General features: G+C 55.4%; 1 protein-coding gene across 1 annotated transcript in view; it reads left to right on the top strand.

The window, feature by feature from the left end:
• Positions 1 to 26680, top strand: part of DCDC2C (doublecortin domain containing 2C) — a 90122-nt gene that overhangs the window by 27744 nt on the left and 35698 nt on the right. Inside the window, exons 3-8 of the mRNA XM_059132757.1 lie at positions 1575 to 1651; positions 6125 to 6253; positions 11246 to 11383; positions 14157 to 14199; positions 22246 to 22372; positions 24201 to 24301. Of these exons, the coding sequence (XP_058988740.1) occupies positions 1575 to 1651; positions 6125 to 6253; positions 11246 to 11383; positions 14157 to 14199; positions 22246 to 22372; positions 24201 to 24301 (615 nt within the window). The remainder of the gene's footprint in view (positions 1 to 1574; positions 1652 to 6124; positions 6254 to 11245; positions 11384 to 14156; positions 14200 to 22245; positions 22373 to 24200; positions 24302 to 26680) is intronic.

Genomic DNA, 26680 nt, shown 5'->3' with positions numbered 1-26680 from the left:
GGACAGGGCTCGGGGTTAGAAGGGAGAGCCGCGGGGATGGTCTAGTTGAAGGGGTGGGGGAGGAAGAGCCTCAGGGTCTCCCCGATTCTGAGGTTGGGCACATGGAGTCGGAGCGCAGGCAGGCAGCACGCTCCGGGCCGAGAGGACGTTCAGGGCTGGCGCGGAGGGAGGCGTTTGGCAGATCGGAGCCCCAAGCCCGCAGCAAGCGCTTCCCGTGCCGGTGGGTCCAGCCGCCCTGTGAGCTGCTCCTCGGGCCTGGGTCAGAAGGGAGAAGGGGTCACAGGTAGCCCGAGATGGGGAGATGGGGACGGGGAGAGTCAGCTGCACAGGTGTGTGGATGCAGCCTGCAGGTGTGGGCGGGGCTGCAGGTGAGGGCGGGGCTCCAGGTGAGGGCGGGGCTCCAGGTGAGGGCGGGGCTCCAGGTGAGGGCTCCGCGGACTCCTAGTGCCGTGGTGCTCACAGTGCAGCAGGGGTGGGGTGCAGCCCGCAGGAACTGCAGCGTGCGGTGTGGGGGGCACCCGAGGGCCCTGATGAGGGCCTGCTGGGCAGGGTGGTTGATGGTGAGCACTGAGGGGCTGCGGTGTGCCTGGTGGGAGGAGCAAAGGTGCAGAGCTGCCCGCGGTCCCGGGTGGAGGCTGGCAGAGTGCGCAGCGGCGGAATGAGGCAGGGGGGCAGGCTGGGCTCGGGGAGAGGGCATGTGGAGGCCTCGTGGCTCGGGTGGGGCATTCGGGCCCTGAAGGTCTGGAGGGTGAATCGGACCCACGCTCTCCAGCTTGCTGGAGACAGACAGAGACAAACTGCTGGGGAGCGAGTTTCAGGAGGTCATGATGGAGAAGCCTTGAGGCAGCTCCGGGACTGTGCGGGGTCATGGTCTTGACAACGGCCCTCCCCAGTGTGTCAACAGCACAGTCCCCTCCTCTTGCTTTTCTGCACTCTTGCAAATGATAAGACTCGGGGGAAGAGAGATTTTGGTTGCCTCCGGCAAGGCTCCGAGGTCCTTTTCCTCCATGTGTTAGGCCACAGGGGGTGTGAGGTAGAAGCGGAATGAGCCCCAGGGGTGGCTAAGTCCCTCAGGTCGGATGCACAGGAAAGGATCAGGCAACGGGGGAGGTGTTCTCACCTGCTCATAGGGCATTCTAGCTGAACCCCATGGCCTGACTTAGAAGCCACCCACCATTCTTGGGCCGCAGGGTTTGGCCGAGCTGCGTGCCTGGGGAGTGTATCACGGATGCTGGCTTGTCAGGTGCGCTGTTGGGCATGTCCGGAGCTGCTGTGGATCTCTCTGGACCTTCCGGGACGGCTCTAGCCCGCTGTGCACCTGCTCACCTGGCTCTTACCCCAACCGGAAGGCACAGCCCGCCGATCCCAACCCCAGTCACCTGGCGCTGCTGGGCGGGAGTCCTGTCCCCCGCCCCCCCCATCGAGGAATCCAGCCCTTCCTGGGGCCGCCCCGTGAGGCTGTCAGCCGGGCCGTCCCCACATTTGCTTGTTTCGGGGCAGGTCTATGCGGTCTGCTGCTAGTTAACAGGTGTTTGTCACTTTGAACTGAATTCTGACTCTTTTCCTCTTTTCAGATCAAACCGGTGGTACATTGTGATATGAATGTGCCTTCCCGGTGGCAGACGATTCACCGGACCTCCCGGCACGTTAAGTGAGTAAGGTCCTGTGAGCGGTCACAACTGCTGGGCTCCTTAGAGACAGCGAGAGTTCAGCTGGACAGACTCACCTTCACCAGCCCTCCGCCTCCTCCCTCCTCCCCACCCCTCCCCTCCCTCTGGCTCCCCCTCCCTCCTTCCTCTGACCCCTCTCCCCGCCCGCCCCTCCTTTCTCCTCTCGAACCCTGGTTTGGAAAACAATCCAGCTGCCCTGCTGTTCAGCAGTTTCCACGGGGGTGGAAAGGCAAGGGGCTTCCCACACAGAATTTAATCTTAGGCTCTTATTTTTAAAGCTGGCAGTTGCCGCTGGTGGGTGTTGAAAGGAAGCTTATGGGCTCTTTCCCCACACTGAGCTCTTACTGGCAGAGGAAGACCAAAGGCAAAGACCTGCGAGGTTATAGCAGGTCGTGCTCCTGCGCTGTGGCAGGAGGGGGATTTCTGGAGTCTCCATTCCCCGCTGGAGCCACAGCTGATGTTAGGGTCAAGGTGCCTGGGACTGTGTGTCGGGGTGATCGAGACGGCTCTCTGGGCCCGTCTGCCTTAGATTTGGGGCTGCAGAAAGCACACACTCGACTCAAAAACATCATTGGCTCAAATCCCGCTTTCATCTTCCTATTTCTGTGACTGGCACATGCCCCATGTCTCTGCATTGGCTCCCTTGCTTGTAAAACAGGATGGATGACATCATGCGCCCGTGTGCCGCGGGCTCCTTGGGGACACGACCAGCAGCCCCGCCCAGTGTCGGTCCTGGAGCAGGAGCTCTCCGAGGCCTTCTTGTACTGGGATGTTATCATATCTATGATGAAAACCTGTGATGTGGAGATGGAGCCAGTGTCCTCCCTTTTACCATGTTCTGTTCCCAGGGCACAGAATCCCGGGGAGTTTCTGCAGAAGGGTGGGCTCTCCGTGTCCGAATAGCACCAGCTGGGGCGTCTGGTCCTGGCCGTGGTCAGCACCTGCCATGTCCTCGACCCGGTGTCCTTCCTATGCGTGCTGACCAGGGAAGGGCCGGGGGCCATGGCTAGACTCCTCAGAGCCCAGACTGGGAGGCAGAAGGATGCAGGAAACATGACCTGTTGATTAGCCACATGTGCCCCTTTTCATGTCTATTTAGAACCTGGACCATAATTTCCATAGAATACCTCTCCTTCAGCACCTGGGTCTTTCCACTGTGCCTTCTCTAGGCCTGAAAGCCGTTTTGAAAAGATGAGAGGCACAGAATTTCCAAAGTTTGTGAAAGACGCCTCTTTCTGAAGAGTGAATAGAAATCTTAGGAAACAGTATGGACTTATGGATCTTGCCTGACAAAAGGGCATATCCCTAAAGTTACTTTTTTTTTTTTTTTGGCATGAACCAAAATATCAGTGATTTTCACTTCTTTTGATGGATTTTTTTTTCCTCTATTACGGACCATTTACACTTGCAGCATGTGTTCCACGCATTAGATCGGTGTGCTAGAAATTCCACTAGATGGACCCAAATATCCATTCAAACGCAGTGTCTTCTCTACAGAGACCAGATGATGTTTGCTTGGAGAACCTGCAACTATAAAAAGCAAGCAAACGAAATAGTTGTGGTGGGTTCCAGAGTCTTTGATGTTCAAGGGAGAAAGGAGTTTCTCCCTTCTCACAGGCTGGGGAGCTGTGGTGGTAGTGGGGTGGCTTGCTTGAGTGTGCCCAGGTTCAGAGAGAGAGCCTGGGGCTCTCCTGGCTGTCTGGGTCTCCCCAGAACTGAGCACGTCCAGACCACGTGCATTTGAAGTGTGGAGGGTGAGGCTTGGATTTAGGTCCTGCTTCTGCCACGAAGCAAAGCTGCGTCACATGGTACCTGTTGGGTCACCATCATCACCATCACCAACACCTGAGGAAGGTCCATTTCTAGATCCATGTGCTATTTCTTATTTTTTAAAAATTTAAAATATTTCTTATTTAGTAATTTAAAATATGTTCTACTTAAAATATTTATTAAACCTTAATGAGCATCACAGCTGGTGCATAGAGTATAGTTTTATGCCTTTAACATCTCTTATTTGAGTTATATTTCTAAAAACTAACTACTTTTTGGGACCAGAGTAACATATGCCCATGATAAAGAAATAAACAGCTTTAAAAGGTATGTGTTACAAGTAAGAGTTCCTCCCACCTTCTGTTCCTAGATCTGTAGTGACTTCCCTGAAGACAACGGCTGCTAACCGCTTCTCGAGGATCCTTACAGGACAGGTTCACAGACCCAAGCATTTGGGTCCTACAGACACTGTTGGGTGCCCCCTTTTTTCCACCACACAGTGTGTCTTGGAGATGGTTCCTTACGAGCACATGTGGATAAGCTGTGCTTTACGTAACTGGCTGCACTGTTTCCCAAAATTCAGATGTGCCCTCATCTGACCATGCTGGGCTTTGACCGCCCCTAACCTCTCCATCAGGGACTTCCCTGGGAAACCGTTCTTGGGTACTCAGTGGGGTCGGTTGGTCATCCAACCACCTGGAGTGTCGGGTGGCAGGTGGACCGAGGCTCGAATTCCGGCAGAGCAGGAAGCTCTGGTTCATTATTCAGCTCAACCAGCAACTTTGGGAGCTGTGTTAACTCTGGCACGCCCTCTGAACTTGTAGCTTCTTAATTTATAGATTAGAAAAAACATTTCTTTCCTTTCTTGGTCTTTAAAAATTAAAATATTCAAATGGGTAGTTTCCCCCCATTTTTACATTCTTATTATAAATACATGTGGGAACCTGGAACCCTGTAAAGAATAAAATAAAAATACCTCGTCCAACTTCTCAGATCCTCCTCGTAGCCTGAAGGACACTCACATTTCATGGTCTCTTCATACCTTCTGGGGTGAGTGTGTGTGTGTGTTTGTGTGTGTGTTTACAGCATTAACTGTATTTGACCATAACCCCCTGTAAATACAAATTCTGCATCAACAATTCTAAGCTGCTGCGTAGTTTATTACTGTCTGGCTGTGCCAGTTTATTTGACCATTTCTCAGTACCTGGACCTATAGGTTCTTTTCATATTTTGTTTCTGTAAATAATCCTATGAGAAATGTCTTTATCTAGGAGTCTGCTCCATTTCCAGGGTTGGATTTCACAAGAGGGACCGTGGTTACGGACCCTGTTTGTCTCTTTAGTCTGTGTGACCAACTCGCTCTGAGGAAGAGCACGACACTTTCAGTGACAGCCCCACTAGGTGTGTGTGTCTTAGTCGGCTGGATTCTGCTGCCGCCGCAATTTTTTCTTGGGGAGGGGACACAGTTCTGTTCGTAAGAGTGCCTATTTCCCCACACTCAGTATAAGAATGCATGTTAAGTATCTTTAAAAATTTAGACAGAAACACTGCATGACCTTGTTTAAACACTCACCTCTCTTATTACAAGTAGTAATCTATGTTTGGAAAGACTTTTGGGATAAGACATTTAGGAAAACCAAGAGATGAAAACATCGTGGCAAGTATTTACTGCAGGAGGGCTATCACATAAATGCATTGTACTATAACTTGCACAGAACATTTTCCAGGGTTTATTTTGGGGAAGTATTTTCCGTAGAGAAGAAGGTGGTCTCTGCATGGGTTTGAAGCCCCTTGCCATAGAGCATTAGGAAAGAAAACCGAATATTTGTACTTTGCACAAATGTATTAAATTTTATATTTGCTCTGAAAGAAAAAGAGATGTATTCATCCAATTTTAAATTATTTGTATTACAGGAAAACAACCACAACAAAATGACAGTAACCATGAATAATGTAAAAAATGGAAAGCCAGACTTGTAAAATTGAGCTCCTTAATGTTAAATGTAATTTATTACTTTAAGACTTACAGAAACAAGACTCATCGTTTACATTATTCTGAGTTACAAGAGTGTGAAACTGTTGCCAAGTGACTTGGTCCAGGTGGCAAAGCCTCATGAACAGGAGAACTCTACACTGAGTATTCTTCCCACCGCCAGCCCCTTGCCCCGACGCAGAAAACAAAATAAGTCCACTGGGATCATGGGGAAGCTGCCTTAAGACTACATGAGTGAAATCAATTGTTTCTGTTATCTTTTCGGAGGATTGCACATTATTTCCTGTGGGACATTACCGTGGCTCCATGGGAAGGGAAAGGAACTGCATTTTTAAAGGCAAAATTCTCCCTTTGTTTGCCAAAAGGGCACCATTTTCTTCCATTTTACTCACCACAGTGGAGGTCTGTTATTTAAAGGGAGTCGTGTCCTGTTCACCTGGACATTGGATCGTCTGTGAAAAGATGTTTCCCTGCAGAGTCGCTGTGTCACCACGCTTTCAGCATTGAGCTTCTTGGTGACAGTCCTCGGCCGGTCACGGTCCTTGGCAGGTCAGGCTGGGCATCTGAGGGCTGCCTGGAGATCGCATGTTGTTTACGGTTCCCTAATTATGGGTCTCTTTTTGGATTTCCAGTGTTCCCCCTCAAGCGTAAGGCACTAATGAATGCTTTTTTAAAATTTTTATTCTTACAGTGTTTTCACAAATGGAAGACTATTTATCCCACCTGTAAAAGTCATCGTACCCAAATTCAGTCTGATGGAATGGAATAGTGTGCTGGCCATGATTGGGGAAAAAGTCTTCCCTCTAGGAGGCGTGCGAAAGTAAGGCTCTGTCCCCTGGGGGAGACCCGGTCACTGCATGGGAGTGTCCTCCCTGGACCGGCAAGGACTCCCATGTGACGTCGTTAACTCTGATTTTAATTATTTGAATCAGACAATATTTACTGTCTTTAAAAAAATTTATTTATTTTTTAAATTTCTTTTCAGTGTTCCAGAATTCATTGTTTATGCACCACACAATCCGTTCCCTCCACAATACCCACCACAGGCTCACCCAACCTGTCACCCCCTCCCCTCCAAAACCCTGTTAGTTCCTCAGAGTCTATACTCTCTCATGGTTCACCTCCCCTTCCAATTTCCCCCAACTCCCTTCTCCTCTCCATCTCCCCGTGTCCTCCATGCTATTTGTTATGCTCCACAAGTAAGTGAAACTATGTGATAATTGACTCTGCTTGACTTATTTCACTCAGCATCATCTCCTCCAGTCCCGTCCATGTTGCTACAAAAGTTGGGTATTCGTCCTTTCTGATGGAGGCATCATACTCCATAGTGTATATGGACCACATCTTCCGTATCCATTCGTCCGTTGAAGGGCATCTTGGTTCTTTCCACAGTTTGGCGACTGTGGCCATTGCTGCTATGAACATTGGGGTGCAGATGGCCCTTCTTTTCACGACATCTGTATCTTTGGGGTAAATACCCAGGAGTGCAATTGCAGGGTCATAGGGAAGCTCTATTTTTAATTTCTTGAGGAATCTCCACACTGTTCTCCAAAGTGGCCGCACCAACGTGCATTCCCACCAACAGTGGAAGAGGGTTCCCCTTTCTCCACATCCTCTCCAACACTCCTCAGATTCAACACACACAAAACAGATAATTGGTACTTACTGTCTTTTTACCATACTTATTTTTATTTATTTATTTATTTATAAAAAAGAATTTTATTTCTTTATTAGCGCTAGAGAGAGAGCACAAGCAAGGGGAGGGACAGAGGGGCAGAGGGAGAAACAGACTTCCCGCTGAGCAGGGAGCTCAGTGTGGGACGCCATCCCAGGACCCTGGGATCATGACCTGAGCTGAACGCAGACGCTCAACCAACTGAGCCACTCAGGCGTCCCACCACACTTATTTTTAACTAATTTATTTCATTTTCCATTCAGCATAGTTTATTGAACATCTGCCATGTGCTAGGTATGGTGAATGGGGTTGGGGAGAGGTGGGGCGGACAGTGGTGGGGTGGACAGTGGTGGGGTGGACAGAGGGGGGACGGAGGTGAGGCGGCCATGGCTGGTTGTGGGAGTGAATCCAGGGACAGGCTGGTGGACTTAGACCAAGGGGTTGGTGCGGATCGGTGGACCAGAAGGAGGGACAGTGGGAGCAGCAGCCTAGCAGGCTGCAGAGGGAAAGGTCGAGGCGTCAATGTTGGGAACACGGCCGGGGAGAAGGATGCGCAAAGTCCTACATGGGGGGGGCTGACAAAGTGGAGGGAAGGCACAAACCTTCTCAGTCAAAAGTCTGAGACGTGATGCTGGGTGTCTGAAGTATCGTCTGTATGGACCGTGATGGTCCCCACGACGGTAGGCGTTGGGGTGGAAGGGCCAAAACATTCACTCCTGTTTCACTGGTCAGTTGTCTCTCTTGGGGGGTCAGTTAAAACGTAAGCAATTGATCTACGATCGGCAGTTGTGACGCCAGTGATGAAGACCAGGCCTCTGTGTGAGCAGAGCATAACTCTTGGGCGTCGAGAGTCGCGGGGTCGTCGTTAACCTAGCGAGCGCAGGGAGTGCCGAGGGGATCCCACATGTGCCAGGGAAGTTCGATGTGACCTAAAAACCAGGACTGTGGGCACCCAGATGTTCCCGAAGGCAGGTTGATAAATGTCAGCGTGTTACTCCGAAGGAAAGAGCCAGTCCGCGGAGCCCGCGGACGTGTGTGCGCTCCTGGACGGAGCCGGAGGTGGTGGCAGAACTGATCGCACGTCACACATGGAAAGTCAGAGGCGAAGCGAGCAAGGAAACAGGAGGTTCGGAGGGAAAACAGGACATTCGATTAATACGCTTCTGGTTTTTCTCTCCACCTCTGCCCAGTTCTTTATGGTTGGATGTAGAAAAGGTGCAGAGCTTGGGAATGAAATAAATGCTTGGAAGTACCAATGGTCTCATCACGGCAGAGAACACTGAGCTTCCTGAGAACAGACATTCAGAGAAACACGCGGGCGACGCGTCTCATCCTTGCGGGGCTCCCGCCGCTGGAGGGAAGACCCGCAGCCCCTTTGGCGTGTCCGGGACTTGTGCTGTCACGTCCGACTTGAGCTGCTCCAGGGTCCATTCCCCTCTGCTCTGCCACTGCCGAGAGCTCGGTTCCCTGCGTCCACCGCCCTCCGCCTGACCTGTCGCCTCGCACAGCCCCTTCCTCGTTTCTGCTGACGGTGCCGAGGATCCCCCGGGCCCCCGACAGGAACCCAGACTCCATGTCCCCCGCGTCTGTCTCCCGCTTCGCAGACGCCGGACTGACTCCTTCCCCTCCCCGACGGGACCAGAAGCCTCGGTGCGTTCTCCTGGGCTCCCCCCTCAACGAGGCCCGTCGTGCTGCCGTGATCCACGGTCTGAATTTCGGGTTATTCTGAGGAGGGTTTCTTTGCCTTTTTTTAAATGACAGCCCGGATTGTGGCAGTGTGCGTGGTCGCCCGTGGCACGTGACCCCGCGTCGGTGTCCTCCAGGGGCTTTTCCTGCCATTCGGCTCCTTCCTGTAGAAACGCTCTCGGGGTGAGTCGGGCCGGGGAGCCTGGTGACGGCGACGGCCTTCCCGGGCCTTCCCGGGCCTTCCCGTTTCCGCGGGGGGTTGGCGGCTGCGAGTTCTTTCCTTCCAGGTTCGCAAACACCCGGTCCTCGTCTCGGGCCTTCCGTGCTGCTGTTGAAGACTCTGGTGCGGGTGCGGCTGTGGCCGCGTTGTCCCGGCTCGTCCGGGGAGGACCCTCCTGGGGGTGAGCGTGTCCACGCGCCCGCCCGTGAGATTTCCCGGGCTCCCTCCTTAGTGACGCTCAGTGACTCAGTTTGAGCCTGTGAAGTTCATCTTCCGCGTTCCTACACATTTCTCTCCCTTTCACTTTTGTTACGTTTTGAGATTCTTTCGGGCAGCGGCGGTCCTGCTCACCCTCATTTCGGGGCCTTTCTCCCGTGCGCGGTGTTTCTCGTGCCGACCGCCTCCGGGATTCGCCCTCGGTCCTGCCCTCCCGGCAGCGGCTGGAGCCGTGGCACGGCCTCTGCGGGGCGCCCAAACCAGTTGTCTCCGCGACTCAGTATTCACATCCATATTTCTGTTTCTTCTTCACACTTTCTTGTTTCCTGTGTGTAACTTCTCCTCTTACCGCACTTACGGTGTTTTCATGTATGTATTAAATTCTTGGCCCACTTGCTCGGACACGTCTGCTTCTGGGGGACGCACCGACCTCACCCGGCCGCCCTGAGCAGGAGACGCTGTCCTCCAGCCCGCATGGCCCTGCTGCCCCTCTGCCCTGTCGGCCTCCGTCCACCCCTCGCCTGCGGCCGGCATCTGTGGCTCCTGACTGTATCCTGGGGACGCCTGCACCGGCCGTCTGGGTCCCCAGTGCAGGGAGGCACCAGCGGTCCCAAGAGGGCGGCCCTGGCAGGAGAGGAACAGAGTTGCCAGCACTGTGCTCCTTGTCACGGCCCCTGCTGCCCAGGCGGCTGTCGGTGGCTTCTTGCGGTGGTCTCCTGTCGGGAAGGTCTTCCTGTCCCTCCGGGGCTGGTCTAAGGCAGCCGTCCTCACGCAGTTCTGGAGCCGCTGCCGCAGGGACACGGGCGTTTTTAGAGAAGCGTGTCCAGCTTTGTCCTGGATCGGGCCGGGAGGCCGTGAGGGCGGGGCCGCCGTCTGCGTCTTAGCAGCCTTCCCGCGTTCTGATGCTGAGGCTGGAGAAGGACTGATGGGCAGAGGACGGTTCTGTGGCTTCAGCCTCTTCCGCGGGAACTTGTCCTCTGCCCGCTCCGGATCGCTGCCCAGACCCCCGATCCCCGCGTACACCCTCTCTGTCCGGCCCGAGCCTCCTGTCTCAGGCTGGGCCCCTTCCTCCATCAGCTGCATGGGTGTGATGCCCCCACACCGGTCAGCGGCCGATTGCTGGCACCCAGCTCCTGCCCGCTCTTCCATGGCAACTTCCAATCACTGCGGCAACCCCAGGGATCCCTTCTTCTCCCTAGAACATTCCACGTCCCAGAATCCACTCTGCGTGTGCCTTTCACCTTCAGCGACAGTTGACCCCGTGTTCTGGCCTCTGGCCCCTCCTGCTACCCCGGACGGCTTTGCCCGTCTTCCCGAGAGGACCCCGCCCGCCCTCTGCAGCCCTCTCGTGCCCCCACCTCTGTGAGGCCTCCGTTGAGTCTGGTTTCCTCCTCTTGGAAGTCTGGGTCTTTGCCCTTCGCTGGTCCCATTTGTGTTGATAGGTTTGTGTACAAACCCGGATGACCTCTCTACTTGCATTTATGTCCAAGACGGCACCACCTTGTCCAGCGCGTGAAGATGCTCAGCATTGAGTGAGTCGAATCATGTCTTATGTGAAAGAATGAGTGGACGGATACTTGCCAATCCACTTGCCAGCCCAGAGTAAAAGTAGGCAAATATGAGTCGTTTGGGGCTTATAAAAAGGCGTATTATTTGCTAATAAATACCGGTTTGTTTTCCAAGCATTATTAGAATAATACAAGCCAATTTGTATCAATTTTTGCTGTCGTTAAAATTAATTGAACACCAACCAAGAGCTTAAAATGTTCTCAAGGGCCTCTGAGTACTTGTACATAATTGAAAATATACTTTAATTAAAAATCTAAAAATGGGAAGCAAGCCTAGCCTTGGAGGGGCAGCTCCCACGGGATTTAATGAGCCCGTTTGGATTACACTTGCTTACGTGTTCGGCGCTCGCCGGTAGCCCCCGTCCCGGTCGCATTGCCTGCGGAAGGGCCCCCAGCCCGCGGCCGCTGCTCTGACTCTCCCGCCATCTCTTCTCGCTCTGTTCACAGGTTATTTACCATGAACGGGCATCTCTTGGAGAACTCAAAGGACCTACAGGACAACCACTTCTACGTGGCCGCAGGACTGGAGACCTTCAAATATTTCCCTTACTGGAAGTCCTCCACGGTGCCCAGCGAGGTCCAACAGTGAGCCTGCTTCCTACCTTGCCCTCCTGAGTTGGGAGAGTTCGCCTTTTTCCCCGGGATTGCCCCCAAGTACAGCCGCTCAGCTCTTGGCTGCTTTTCCGGAGTGAAGCGACATACTCTTGTTTCATACAGGACACAGTTTTGGATTTTCACAGGGAGGCGTGAGACTCCCTGTTGTGTGATGTTGTGAGAAGGACAGGGAGCCCTTGTGTTGCGTGTACGGCTTCTTCTCGGGGGGGACACTGGGAGACTCGGACAGAACGAGCATCAGTGTGTAGATCACATGGGCCCCGGGACACGGTTGGGACGGCCCGGCCTCCGTCCGCGACCTGGTTCTGTTTTCTTCCTTCGCCCGGGTTCCCTGCTCTGGAGTCCGGAGTGGCTGTGGGGCGGCAGGCTTTCCTGGTGGAAACCGTAGTGATTTTGACCGTGGATCCCGGCCCAGCTAAAGGTGCACCATGGTGTGTGTGTGTGTGTGGACTTTTGGGAACGTCTATGAGGGAGACATAGGCATTGGTGGGGTCTCCCATTCCATCACCGGAGAAAGCTAGAGTGTTGACTGTCACTTCTCGGGCTTTGCTCACTCCCTGGCTTGGCATCTGAGTTTGGCCAGAAAAGCTCTTGTGATGGTGCACAATGTTCTCCTGCCCGAGGGATGCCCGGGGCTTTGCTCTGAAGGACCCCGCAGCCTCGTGCGCGGACCTGCTTGCCCAGAGCCTGCAGGTTTGCTCACGTGGACAGGCGTGGACTCTGTCCGTCTGCTGGTCTCGCAGTTCAAGAACCTGGAAGTCCCCTGACAGGGCGGCCTGACATACATTCCCAGGGCACAGCTGCATCTGACGCTTCCTCAGGAGACTTTGGGGTCTATTAGTCTGGGGCCCTCCGTGGCGGAGCTCCTGACGCTCCACCGTGTGTCTCTACTGGGTCTCCCGGCTCCATGGGGAGTCAGGAAGGAGGTGACCTGCGAGGCCGGAGCTCAGAGGCGTACACTGATCCAAATCCTCAATTTGTTGCCCAGATTCAAGCCTGGATATTAGGGCTGTGTTTGAGTTCGTTGCTTCTGGGTCCTGTGGGATGACACGGTGGGGCACGGGATGACAGGGGAGCAGCCTCAGGTGTGCCTGCCAGTGGATGGTGAGTCCTGGGGGGACTGTGAGCCCTGGGGGGACTGTGCCCTGTCAGCCACGCCCTTTGTCCCCTGCGCTGGACGGCGGGACTCTGCCTCTCCCTGATTTGGTACCTGGGTGTCCCGTGCTTCGCTGCGCTTTACAAGTAGCCCTCCTCTCAGCAGGCTGGGGTCACGGTGTGTGACTCAGGTGCGTGGCCCCAGTTCCCACCCCGAGGGAGCTCCTGATGTCCGGGTCTGGCTGGGAGGAACGGTTTCCAGCTTCGAACAGGACTTTGCAGCCTGGACTGCTCAGCCCCTGGCTGTGTTCGCACGGCATGTGGGGCCGCAGTGGTCTGAGGACACCTGTCAGGGACCCTCCCCGTGGCTGCTTCTCCGTCACGTTGCTCATGGTCATCATCTCGAGCAGAGGACTGTAGGAGTTGGTCTTGTGCTGGAGGTGGCAGGCAGTTCACTCCTGCACACCCATGAGTTCCCCGGCCTAGAGCCGAGGGACCTGAGACGTGTTGTGCCTGTTTGCCCTCAGCCGATGTTAGGGTTTCTACCTTGAGGCAGAGAATGGCTTGTTTTGTCTGTCCGTAGGCGATGACCGCCTAGCGTATGGATAGGTTGGGGGCCTGCCTCCGAGCCTGGCAAGCAGGGCTGTTTCCTGATTTTATCCATGTGTTAATTTGTTCCTGGTTGTCCTAACTGTACCGTGGGTAGAAGGACCTCAGGGGCTGCTGGACGGCGGTGCTGGTCCTCTCTGTGTCCGTGTCCGCTGCTCTCCACAAGAGCCCCCCGTCCATGTGTTTTGTTTTTCTCTGTCCCCTGTTCATGTGTGGACCCTGAACTGGGTCTGTTGGTTGCTTAAGTATCTTTCTCTGTGCAAAGAGGAGAGAGTCCCCCGAGTTGCTAAGAGACTGAAGTCCGTTCCCCACCCACAGCGTGGTCCCCAGAGGCGCCCTCCTGCCGGAGAGCGGGGTGCCTGTGTGTTCCTTCCTGTGTGTAGCACTGGCAGGGTTCAGCCCCTACAGAGGAATTGGCGGGATGTGCTCCCGGGGCTGCGTCAGAGGGAAGGGCGGCAGTTAGATGGGGGTGGGGGTGGGGGTCTGCCACGTGGTGGAAGGAAGCTGGGCTGGGTTTTGGACGGGGCTGGGGTCTCTGCTCCTCCCCTGGTCAGTGGTGCCACATTCACTGAACCTCATGTCTCCGAGCCGTGCTTCCTGTCCAGCAGGGAGAACATGGCGTGTGTGTCACAGGTCCCCATTAGAGCTGCATGAAAAACCCATGTTTGTGGGAGTGACCATCAACGGCCAAAACCCTCAAACATGTTAGGATTTTCCTCCAGGACTGTATAAAAGCTTTAGGGCAGAACGTGTCCGTAGACATGACACCCTCGGGCCAGAATGCCACGCACCCTGATAGAAATGGAAACCGTCGGATTTCCCAAGGTCTCCAGGAAGGATACTGAGCAAACCTCAGTGAGGGCCCCTTCTGCTCAGAGGCTGGGAGATGCTGTTGATGTGAGCCCGTGACGTGGGGGACCACCGTGCCTTCCACGGGGTCTTGCCCTCCCAAATGCCACGGCTAAGGCCTGCATTTTCAGGAAGATGTATTTTGGCTGACTTTTATGAAGTTCTAGCTGACTTATCTTTTGTCTTTCAGAAAGTATGCAGACATCGAGAAATGCTCACGAGGGAAGAGAAAAGTGAGTCCTTTTTGGGGTGCCTGGGTGGCTCCGTTAGTTGAGTGTCTGACTCTTGATTTTGGCTGAGGTCATGATCTCAGGGTCGTGGGATCGAGCCCCGTGCCGGGCTCTGCACTGAGTGTGGAGTCTGCTTGGGATCCTCTCTCCCTCTCCCTCTGCCCCAACTGCTCACGCTCTCTCTTTCTAAGGAAAGTAAGTCCCTTTCACACAGTAAAGGGGAGAACTGGGCTTGGGGACACTTGGCAAACCTGCCCCCAGGGCGGCCCCCGCAGCGGGACTGGAGCTTCTGGGTGCAGTGCTGGCGTCAGGCTTCCCGCTGTGCGTGCGGCGACGAGACGGGGGAGCTCAGGGTGCGGCGCTGGGAGGCACCCGGAGGCGTCCGTGATATGACCCAGTGAGCGTGAGGTGGAATCCGTGTGGCGTAGGGACAGACTGGAGGGAGAGGGGCCAGGCCTGCTGTGCACCCTGGGCCCGGGGCGGGGCGGGGGCACGTCAGGCACAGAGGCGAGACGCGCTCACGTGTGTGTGCGTGTCTACACGCAGTGTGACACACACAGCCGGGACGAGAGGAGCGGCCGCGCGCGTCAGGACAGAAGCCTGGAAGGACAGGCAGACGCCAGAGGCTGGTGGCCTTACGGGTCCTTATCACCCGCCACTCTGATGACCACGGGCCCCCGCCGCCTTGTAAGATGCTACCTCAGTGGCCACACGGACCTTATCGTTCACTCAGCAGAGCTGTGGCGTGTCTCCCGCGTGTCTGCCGTCCCCAGCTCCCAGCCCGTTGGCTTGGTCCTCCCTCCCGGGACCGACCTGCTGGGAGGGCCCCCATGTGCTGAGCTGTTCCTTCCCCGCACCTCACGGCCAGACCTTCCCGTGGCTTTTCTCCTGGCGCTGTTTCAATGTCATAACCGCCGTCTTAGCCGCTGTCTTGGAAGTACTTTGGCTTCCTCACCCGTCTGAACCACCCGGAATCTGCCGGCAAGAGTCCAGCCTTGGCTGAGCCCAGCCCTTGCCCGTCCGCGCTGGTCCTGGAGGAGCTCAGTGTCGCCGAGGTAAGGACGCAGCTGACCTGACTCGTCTCCCCGAGCTCACGACTGCAGGCCTCACCCTACCGCCTTGGCTGGAAAAGCCCGACTGCGAAAAGATGCCTTTTTGAGTATGTTTGGCTCAGTTTTGTGAGGGACTTTTGCATGTTTGTTTATAGATGAGATTCGCCTCCAATGCTGCTTTTTCACGGGGTCCTTACCTGGCTTTGGTGTTAAGGATTTTCTGAATTGACTCTTGTTATTTTGGAAGCTTCCTGACGTAAATGATCGTCTTATTTATTTTCTTTTCTTAATTAATTAATTAATTTTGAATTTCTTTTCAGTGTTCCAGAATTCTCTGTTTATGCAGCACACCCAGGGCTCCATGCAGTCGGTGCCCTCCACAGTACCCACCACCAGGCTCACCCAACCCCCTACTCCTGCCCCTCCAAAACCCAGTTAGTTTCTCAGAGTCCATAGTCTCTCATGGTTCACCTCCCCTTCCAATTTCCCCCAACTCCGTTCTCCTCTCCATCTCCCCATGTCCTCCATGCTATTTGTTATGCTCCACAAATAAGTGAAACCATATGATAACTGACTCTCTCTGCTTGACTGATTTCACTCAGCATCATCTCTTCCAGTCCCGTCCATGTTGCTACAAAAGTTGGGTATTCGTCCTTTCTTCATCTTATTTATTCTCAATTTTCTTTCTCTACAGGTTGCCTTTGGTATTAAGTGTTTGTTGATTGAATGAGTGGACGAGAATCGTCGAGAATGCAGAATGGATAGACATGACTCTGCCCTAAGAATGCGTTTCCTCGCGTGCAGATGTATTTCATGACAGAGCGCTTGTGTGAGGTCATGATCTCAGGGTCGTGGGATCTCGTGTGTAGCACGATGGTTTGCAGGAGGGGGTCGTGGACATGGGGACATTGGCAAGCAGAGCGCAGGTCCACGTGGTCCAGAGAAGGGGCCGACGTTCCAGGCGGAGAGGGAGCCTTCGTGGATGTGCACAGGTGTCCAGCCTCCGTTTCCTCAGCTGCCTCCATGGGTGTCTCCACGTGCGGTGTGGACACTGACTGTGAATGTTGAAACAGCCCGAGTGGCACAACCTTGGAGTCCCCTACTCGAGTGACCTGGGGAGCCTCTGGGCACAGAGAACGGAGCCACGGGTTTTGGGGTCATCACGGCTTTCGCTATGTCCTTGTTTCATTATGCTACTGCGGCTCTGGGTCCCGAGAGGGGGGTATTTTACTAAATATTACTAAATATCTTACTAAATATTTGTTCTATTTGGTCTAAAATGCGGCACGTGTTTGTTCTGATACCCTCTATATGCTTTCTCCTCTCTTTTGGAACGATAACAGGTTTTTAAGGACGCTGTGTAACGGGAAGGATCTTAAACGTGAGGGTCACAGACATTCACACACTGCAATGCAAATAAAATGTGTTATTTCAGAAAAAACTAGATCTTATCGTTGAAAATGTTCTGTGATGTATGACAAGGCATGGCATGTAACGGCAGAGCAAACACGTTTTATTCCAGAAAACAAAAAAGAGGGAATTTCTAAAAGACCAGAACAGGCATTGATTATGACAAAGGTTGATGTAAAATCTGTGCTTTTCTTGTACAAATGCCTCTCAAGGTGTCTCACCTCATTCGTTGTTCTGCGTGTGGAGGTCTGTGTAATATGTTGGGCTGAGAACTCAGTACGTACAAACTTTTTTTTTTTTTTTAAAGATTTTATTTATTTATTTGACAGAGAGATCACAAGTAGGCAGAGAGGCAGGCAGAGAGAGAGAGAGGAGGAAGCAGGCTCCCCGCTGAGCAGAGAGCCCGACGTGGGACTCGATCCCAGGACCCTGAGATCATGACCCGAGCCGAAGGCAGTGGCTTAACCCACTGAGCCACCCAGACGCCCCACGTACAAACTTTTGCCCCGTGTGAGGAACAGGTGCATTTCTAAGGAAGGAAACTAGCCCACGTGCCAGGCTTCTCTGGCTGCACGAGGCTGGGTTTTCTTTTATTTTGTTATTTTCCTTTTTGAGGCTGGGTTTAGAATCACTCTCAGCAGCCACGTGACGGCAAGCACCGTGGCTTCCTTATGGGCCTCGTCTCTCGCTCAACTTCTCTGATTTGTCTTCCGTGGGAAGTGGGGCGCCTCCTGCGTACGGGGCCTCCGCGCATGGCCGCGGGCGTCGCGTGTGGCTTCGCGGGCGTCGCCTGTCTCTTCGGCCGAGGCGAGCGCGGTTGGCTCTGCACGCGCTGGGTGTCGTTGCTGCAGACGTCCTCACGGTGACGTGGGTGTGACTCAGAGTCGAAGTGGAAACTTACCGTATTCCCAGAAAGGTACAAAGATAGCGCGGCCGCTAGAGATTCGTGGATATTTTTGCAAAGGAAGAGCTCACTCTTCTCTGGCACCTGAGGAGGGAAGTTGGCTGTGCGCAGCTGAAGATTCAGGCTCGGGAATCTGTGACAGTGTAACGACCGGCGCCCAGGCCTAGGGGGTCAGCACAGCGATGCGTTATTACGTCTCCCAGTCCTGCGTGTTGGCTGGGTGGGTCTTGGGCCGGTGGCGCCTGCCTTCCATTCGGGTGGCCTTCAGCTGTAGGGGCCGCTGGGCTGCTGTTGGCTTTTGGAGCGCATCTGCCGGCGGTGCTGCGCAGTCCCCGTGCAGTGGGTGGCACGTGCCCACGGTGTGTGCAAACCTCCCCTGTGTCCAGAGAGGGGTCTGGTGGCCAGGAAGCACTCCGCCACGTTCTTCCGCCTCATCTCGTGACTGAGGCACCTGCAGAAGCCTTGCTTCCCGTGCTCCCGGCAAGAAAGCACCAGCCTAAAAACGTGCAGAGCCACTTGGGAGAACATTCCAGAACAGTAGTGGTGCACTCTGTCCACAAGGCATGGCGAAGCCCCGATGTGCTCAGCTGTGAGGAGAGATGGCTCAGGGCAGCCCGACGCGGGGTGTGGGATCTCGAGCCGAGCCAAGCGGTTTGTTTCTGTGGTTTGTCCTCCTGCTTTACGTCCGGATGTGCTATGTGATAAAAACCGACGTCTAAAAGCTCCGAAAGGGCTGTTTCAGTGGAAAACAGAACTTGCAGGTAACAGAGTGTGTGGCGAGCTCAGCTGGTAGTTTGTTACTTAGCGGCACGAAAAATAACCACGTGTCTTCTGATTCATGGCATTTGATTCCATGAAATGAGGAGAAACACAATGGCCAGGTGCTCGTCTGTCTGGGTGACCGGACGCGGGAAAGGCCGCTGGGCTCCGGGTGTCCATTAACCTGCCCGTGACTGTTGAGTCCTAGGAAAATACCTGAATGAACCTGTCCTGATTTTGTTAGATCAGATTCCGTATTATAGCAACTCATTTGCCACGATTTTGTATCTCTTACTCTCCAAGAAGTGAGGCTAATTTAATAACTGTTTAAAACTTCATTCCCATATTAAAATGACGATTCTAATGTGCAAGCCTCCATGACATGTTGGTAAATAATTAACAGGCATTGTGTTTCTATCAGAGCCACAGCCAGGATGTTCATGTTACCGACTGCTCCTCTGGGCATGGAGTGCAAACGGTGGTGGTGACCTGAAATGAACAAGAGATAAAACAGTTAAAGGCCTGTGTGCATGTGTGTACACGTGTGCACACATGTATGAAACAGAGAGTCGCATACCGTGGGCCACCCACACTCTAATGACCAGGTCTAAACTGCAAAGCATAATGGGGAGTAAGTGCATCGGCGCTAACATTTGCGGGCTCTTAACGTCAAGACTGTTGCAGTATCACATAACATCCAAGGCTGCATTTGTGTCTCCTTCCAGCGGCTTGAAGAGGCAATAGTCAGGTTCAAATGTTGGCAAATGTTCCACTTTAATAATGCATGGTATAGGTCCTGGTTCTCTGATGTCAGACCCTCACCCACTGGGAAGCAGGATGTTCACTCGGGAAGCTGGAGCGAGGCCTTCAGCGTGCAGCACCAGCTTCCCCTGGGAGTGGCTTGACTCAGAACTAACTGGCTGGTTCCTGTCCCTCCACCAGACACGCTCTCCACTTCACCCACATCACCTCGGGAGGCTGCCTTTCCTGTGCCTGAGCACGACGGTCTGTTACAGCCGCATTAAGTTTAGCTGCATCGAATGAAACAGGCTCCCGAGAAAGGTGATAGTCCCTACAGCACTCCGGAGAAGTGAACACGGCGTGCCTGGGGGATGTGCCCTGAGAACGTTTTTAATGGGGGGAAAGATGAATGAAAGGGAAGGGAGCACCTGCCCCTTTGTAAGACGTCGTGTTGGTTTGAGACTCGGGACTCAGGGCAGGGAGGAGTGGGGACAGGGTGACCTGCAGGAGTTTCTTTGTGTGGGGAAGCCACACATTCTCTGTTCTCCACCCAATCCGCTGTTTCTGCGAACTGCTGTGGATCTGCGTTGCCCTGACCATGAGAGACACACAGGCTGGGTGTGTAAAGCTGAAGGCGGCCCCTTGCTGACTTTGGGGAGCACAGACCAGCCGGGAGCCGGAGGGCAGGGCAGCAGATGCGTGGCCGTGGGCTGCGTGGGCCGCGGGGGTGGGAGTGTGGGCGATGGCTCGTCTGCATGGGACACGGTGACGCTGGAGCAGGACCAGCCCTGGAGGAGGTGGCGGCTCTGGAGAAGCATCTGGGGTGTCCCTGGCAGGTCAGGACAGCAGGGGCATAGAGGCTGCCTCAGGGGCACGGGCGGGCAGCTGGGCGGGCGCTGTGGACCCTGCAGTCCGGCCCCCAGCTTTTTAAAAATTCCATTTATTCATCTGAGGAGAGAGGGCACAAGCAGGGGGAGCTGCAGAGGCAGAGGGAGAAGCAGGCCCCCTGTAGAGCAGGGAGCCCGACGTGGGGCTCAATCCCGGGACCCCGGGGTCACGACCTGAGTGAAAACTGAGGGATAGAGATGCTCGGGTGCCCCAGCCCTTCCCCTGTCTCTGTCCTAGTCTTCTTGTTCTTTTCCTACTTTCCCCACATCTTCTTACTCAGTTCCAGAGATCAGCCGAGATTTCCTGAGCAACTGCTGGGATGACTTCCTCGTCACGAGTCCGTGTTGTGAGGTCCCTGCTTGCTTGGAGCCGGGAAGGCAGAGAACAGGGCCCGTGTTCTGTGATGACATGCAGGTGTTCCAGGAACGTGGCCCCAGGACCCTGGGCTCGGCGTGCGCTGGGATCTGAAAACAGGGAGCAAGGGCGTTGCCGGCGGGGAGGACCTGGACGGTGGGCGAAGCCTGAGAGGGAGGAGGCTGGGCCAGGGCTGGGAAGACAGGCGGGCTTAGACGCGAGGGTCCCAGCGCCGAGCCGAGGCACCGAACACCTCCCTGAAGTTGTGACGGCTCCGCGAGCATCTTGAGAGTCACAGGAGAAGAAGATTCGCGCCGGCGCCGCTCCCTCACTCCCCGGGCAAGTACGTACCGTGCGCTTTCTGCGGCCTCCCGGCTCCAGGCTCTGGGAAGTCATTAGACAAACATCTCTGGCCCCAAGGGGCTTCCAGCCTTCTAGTGCTGAGCCGCGAGCCACGACCCTCCTGACCAGTCACGCACACTTGAGGTTGCTTCAGTGCTGGGCCACGGGACGAAGCGGAGGGAGGCAACGGGGTGCGCGGGTGAGCGCGGCTCAGACTTGGTGAGCAGCTGACCTAGCACGGCTCCAGGTTTCGGCGGTTGTCGTAGAAGTACGGAGCTTCTAGAAACGAGTGCGTTCCCGTCAGGTGCGGTGGTCACGTACGAGATTAAACAGTGAGATCAGTTTATTGAACTGATGCCCGCTCTTATCTGCCATCACGCTGGCCCCGAGTCTTTTGCGTCTGGGGCCACCTTCCAGGTCAGTGGGGACCCACTCAGCTCCGTCGTGTCGCCGCGCCTGGGGTCGGGGGGCCGGGGGGCCGGGGGACCGGGGGGCCAGGGATTGGGCTGTGATGGTCTTGCTTTCCCTGTGCACTTTGCTCTGCCCCATGGTCGCACTGTGTCCTCGTGAGGAGCGTGGGACCCTTCCTGTGTCACTGTCCTTCGGGTATTACTTCCGAGGTAGCAGTGGACACAGGGTGTCTTGTCTTGTCAGGAAATGGCTGTGAGGATCGGCGTCAGCGACGCTTGGAGTCAAGCAGGCTTTCTGAATGCCATCCCCCAGCTGCCCCAACACAAGCGGCACATACTGTGTTCTCGTTCTACGACCCGTGCTGCCAAGATCTTGTTTCCTTACTTGTGGACATGATTGCAGCTTTTAGGAAAGCCCCTTAAAGTAGGTGGAAAGATTTCGCTTGGTTCTTGTATTTGGTTGCGGGACTACCTTATGCTTTAGTTTCTGCGAGGACAGTGCAGCCGGTCGTTGGTGCCATACATATGTTGACGGTACCGGGAGGCGCCGCAGAGAGCTCGGGAGAAATCCCGATTTATATAGTCCTGCCAGCGTTCAGTAAAGACAGAGAACAGGGAAGCTGGAAAGGTGGTGTGCGGGGCGGAGCGGGGATGTGCTCCGAATGCGCTCCTTGTCCACTGTGACCCCTTGTGCTCGGTCATTACTGTCTGTAGATTTCTTTCAGACCATCTGAGTTTCCCTGTGTCTCCATTCAAAACCAACCTGTCTCTGAAAACATGCTGAATAGCTTTTTATCAGAGATGCTCCCCTTGCTCCGGGGTTCCAGGGCAACAGCTTTGTCAGTGTGGAAAACAGCGATTTTATGAGGCTTCTAGGACCTCCTCAGACTCACCTGCCCCCTTCCAAAGCCTCCCCTCATTTTGTCGGGACTTGTGGGGGGATGGGGGCCCCTCCAGGGGGACGACTGGTCCCCCCTTCCTGGGAAGGGCTGTCCTCGCCGTGGGAGGGAGGTGTTTGGCCACTTTGCTGAAGAGAAGTGTAAGGGACGGGGCGTCCAGACCTGGGTGCCAGGAGGGAACGCACTCCCAGGTGCCCCAGCGAGGCTCGCCTGGTCGTTCTCAAACCAACGGGTAAGACTCAGGGGGCACTGCTGTTCCTCACACTTTTAATTTTTAATTTGTGCCTTAGGAGGACGCCAAAGGAAAAGAACCTCATAAGTACGACGACATTCCCTGTCAGGGAGACGATTCTGTTTTTTATGCCAAAGAGGGAAAGAAGAAAATGCTCGTGGAGCATTTAACGCACGGCGGCACAGGTAACGTGAGTTGGTCCGGCTGTGGGCGGGAAAACCGCTGCCATCTTAAGAATGTGCCTCTCCCGGGGCCGCTCCTCTGCAGACACAGGGCTTGTAACCGACTGAGGCACTGGACGTGTGACTGTCTGGGTCACGAGTGAGACATTCAGCTCCAGGGGCCGTCTAGTGAGAGGAGAGAAACAGCATCCGGGCGCTGAAGGCAATGGGCTTCCCCACCCAGGAAGCCCTCCGGATCAATGCAGGAATTCTGTTGTCTCCGGGAGCATCTGGGCGGGCGCGCTTTCCCCTAAGGACGGGCGACGCAGTAAACAACCTGCAAACTTCTCAGCCTTTGGAGGGAAACGTGAGGCTCAAATCCACCGGAATTGTGCGGGTTTACTTTTTAAGTGTGAGGGAATTTGAAAGAGTGAACTTTGGAGCTGACTTTAAAATGAAATAATTAGAAAAAAATACTTTTTCTGCTCTTGCTTCTATTCTGCGGAGCCCTGGCTGGGAGCCAGCTGCCCCACGTCCCATCGGTGTGTGTCCCAGGGGCGTCGCCGGGGGCTGGTGGCACAGAGGCTAGGACCAGGGGAAGGAGGGCAGCGAGCCGGCTTCCTCCTCTTCGTGCGCCGGTGTTCTCTTAGCTTCCGGGATCCCTCGGCCAGTTCCCAGGGGACATCCTGACCTCCCTGCGCGTCTCTCCTGCGCCCCGTCCCCGTTGGGCCTCCCCACCCCGGATGACGGCGCTGTCCGGCTGTGCACCAGGCCCCGGTGTGGACGCTGGGCACTCACAGCGCTCCTGCCTGGTGGCACGGCGGACGCAGTGTGTGGTTAGAGCCTGACCGTGGCCAGCATGGGCCGAAGACCAGGGCCTACTGACCCTGTAGTCCGCGCAATAGACTTTAATCAGTGCATGCAAAGTTTCCTTCTTGACAAAGCCTGTACTGCATGGCCGGGCCTGCCCGGCAGGCACCCGAACTTCTCTCCGGGAAGCAGCGTGGTGTGCTGGGGCCCAGGTTCCAGGTACGGCCCTCCCGAGCGTGGTCCTGAGCGGGCTCCCGAGCGTGGGGCCCTCCGCACGCTGCTTCTCTACAAACGGCCACGGTAGGATTTTCAGAGACTTGTGTGCGTGTTAAGTATCAAGCAGGCAGAGGAGGGCCTGGCACCCTTCCGCCGAGGACTGTGTGACGGTCCTTCCGGGGCTGAGGGCTGGGAGGGGCGGGGAAGGACAAGAAGTCGAGTGAGCTGCGGTCACTGAGGCCGTCACGACCGTGGTGACATCCTCTGGGGGCTGAGGGAAGCGGCCGGCCCCTTGCTGTCGCTGAAGTCCTGTCAGGGTGAGGACAAGGTTTTCAAGCACCTGCGGATTCTGTGAGCCTGTGGCACGTGCGGCTGTGGGGCCGGCGAGCTGCTTCTCTGTAGGCTCGGCCGACTGCTTCCCAACGTGCGGTTTTAATACCTCGTCGGTTCAAACGCATTGAGTTCATTACTTCAAAGGAAGTTCTTGAAGTAACCAAGGTGCATGTCCTCAGACTAGGACTTTGGTGTCGGGCAGGGGGTCGCTTTGTGGTGATTTTGGAGTCGGCTGGACACGTGTCTGCCAAGTGTTCGGCGAGTCTCATCTCTGGGACCGAGCCCCGTGGGGGCAGGACGCAGGGACGGCCGTCCGTGCAGACACGGGGCAGAGGCAAGGCCATGGGGTCCTGTGGTGGGATGCAGGGCTCCGGGGCCAGCGGCCCGCGCACCACGTCGGAAACTCAGTGGTACGGAGCCGCGACCTCGGTTTGGGCCGGAGAATGTGCAGGGGACGTCGGCCTGAACACCTGTTTGTGCTGTTTTCCTCCAGAAGGTGATGTGTACAAAGCCCAGACTCCCCACACGGAAACCCAAGGAGCACCGGAAGTCAGAGAGGACGATGACGTGCAGGTGGAGGCGCCCGCGGACCAGGTGGGTCACGGGGGTCGCACGACCCTGCCGATGGCCGTCCGAGCTGCATCAGCCCCCCTGCTCGCCGTCCCCTCCCCCCCCCCCCCCCCATGCTCGCTGGGCCTCTAGCATGTTCTGTGCCCCCCTGGTCAGTTACCGCTCATCTTCCGGGTCCCGCATCACACCTTTTCCTGCCTGCCCCTACCCCCGGTGGGTTCTTCTGCTTTGGGGACTGTTCTGAGTACTTGTCATGGTCTGTGGCTGCGTCCTTAGGTTTTTTTTTTTTTTTTTTTTTTTAAAGATTTTATTTATTTGACAGAGAAAGAGAGATCATGAGTAGGCAGAGAGGCAGACAGAGAGAGAGGGGAAGTAGGCTCCCTGATGGGCAGAGCCCGATGCGGGGCTCGATCCCGGGACCCTGAGATCAGAACCTGAGCCGAAGTCAGACACTTAACCCACTGAACCACCCAGGTGCCCCTAGAGAGTTTATTTTTTAAGTCATCTCTCCATCTAACATGGGGCTCAAACTTACAGCCTTGAGCTCAAGAATCATGTGCTGTCCCAAGTGAGCCAGCCGGGGGCCCGTTCTCATTCTTCTCGGCAGACCTCCAGTCCTCCACTTGGCACCGAATGCTGGAGGTCTACCCGGGTCAGGTCACGCCAGTGATTGCTCTACATCTTGAACTCCCCATCACTATGGCGGCAGTCTCTCTGCAGGTCTCTTTCCCCGGGGTCCAGATGTACACACAGACACACACAGGTAGACACACACGCATCTATACACGCTGCGTCCAGACACACACACATCCAGAGAGACACACCCCAGGAGCTGACACCCCTGCTAGATGTGCTGAGACACCAATTCAGCACAGCGGGAATGCGCGGCTGTCCTTCCACACCGTCCGCACACGCTGCGCGCTCCTGTCTCAGTGGCTGCGTGACACGTGTCCATCCAGTCAGACAAAAAACAAACTCCGAGATGTTCCTGGGACTCACTGCTTCAGCCCTTCTGCACCCAGACCACCAAGTGGTACCTCCTGCGTGTGTCTGGAAGCGCCCGTGCTCTCTGTCTCAGTGCCATCCCTCCGGCCGTGACTACCACCGTCCCCGGCTAGATTACCGTGACCGCTGGCTGGCCGACGACCCCCCGCCCCGTGCCCCTCAGTCTCCGCGCGTCCTCCCGCAGGACGACCGCAGGAAGATATTTCACGTTGTAGGCACAGCAGAGGAAACGTTCCGTGGTCTCCTGTGTTGGTAAGGCCGTGGCAGCCCATTTAGCTCCCCGAATCCCTCTTACAAAGCATATCACAGTTGAGGTTTTATACTTAATTGTGCGACTTAATTAACGTTCATCTCCCTGTGTGGCTGAGCTTTTCAGGGGCCGCGCTGGTTTGCATTCTCCGTCACCGTCCTGGGTCAGGACTGCGGGGCTCCTCATTCTGTGTATGTTGCTGAATACATGGCATCGCCGTTGGCATCGGCGACCCTTTGAGAGGATGTGCTTGTCATGTTTGTTTCTTGCTGCGGTTGGGGCGGTCCCTACATCACGGTGACTTTTCTGTGTGGACCGCAGGACGGCAGTGCTTATGCAGGCTCTGAGTTTTCGGAAGTTTGGACAGCCGAGGTCCAGGCTAGGGGGACCACCTAGACCACACGTCTACACAGCCCCGGACTCGGTCTTGCACCTGCCAGGGTCAGCTGGCAGGAGCTGCGGGGTCCTTAGGTCTCTTCATGGGCACCTGCCGTGGCCGTTTGCTGGGAGAATCCTCCTCCACCCTTGAACTCAGGTGCAGCTTCGTAGCCTTCAGTGATGACACGTGGGCGGCTGTCATGGGCCGCACGTCCGAGCAGAGGCATTGACAGCCACAGTGTCCCTCTGCCTCTGAAGCCATGGGAACGCAAGGAGTTGATGTCTGTTGGTCTGGCGTCCTGGGTGACGGATGAACAAGGGACCCCCTCGCCAGCCCGCAGTGGACACGGGGCGCGCCTACCCTGATTGGCACAGAAATAGAGTGACGTTGCTCTGAGGGACCCTTTCTTAGCCACAGGACCACGTGGCTTTCCCCTCGTGGAGAGTACCCAGGGCAGCAGTTAAACACAGCTCAATGATTTTTGCTGACAAGTCACAAAACCTGGGACATGATGCCCACGGACGCGAGGTGGCCCGCCGTGTGAGGAGCAGGACCGCCCGGGCTGTGGCGGGCCAGGCTTGAATGTCGGGGAGGTGGGCGCTGACTGGGGTCCCAGTGGCACACGGAGGTCCACAGGCATCTGCTACCCACTGACAAGAGGCATCTGGACGGATGATCCACTCCTTTCCCCCAGGAAAGGGGCTGCTGGTGTTTCCCCTTAACCATGTCCCCGACAATTTCATTCAATAGGTTAGCGTTTCGTAAGTGG

Source organism: Mustela lutreola, chromosome 9 (genome assembly GCF_030435805.1).
Source record: "Mustela lutreola isolate mMusLut2 chromosome 9, mMusLut2.pri, whole genome shotgun sequence".
Lineage (NCBI taxonomy): Eukaryota > Metazoa > Chordata > Mammalia > Carnivora > Mustelidae > Mustela > Mustela lutreola.
The sequence above is the reverse complement of the archived record's forward strand: the minus strand, read 5'-3'. Positions and strand labels throughout refer to the sequence as shown.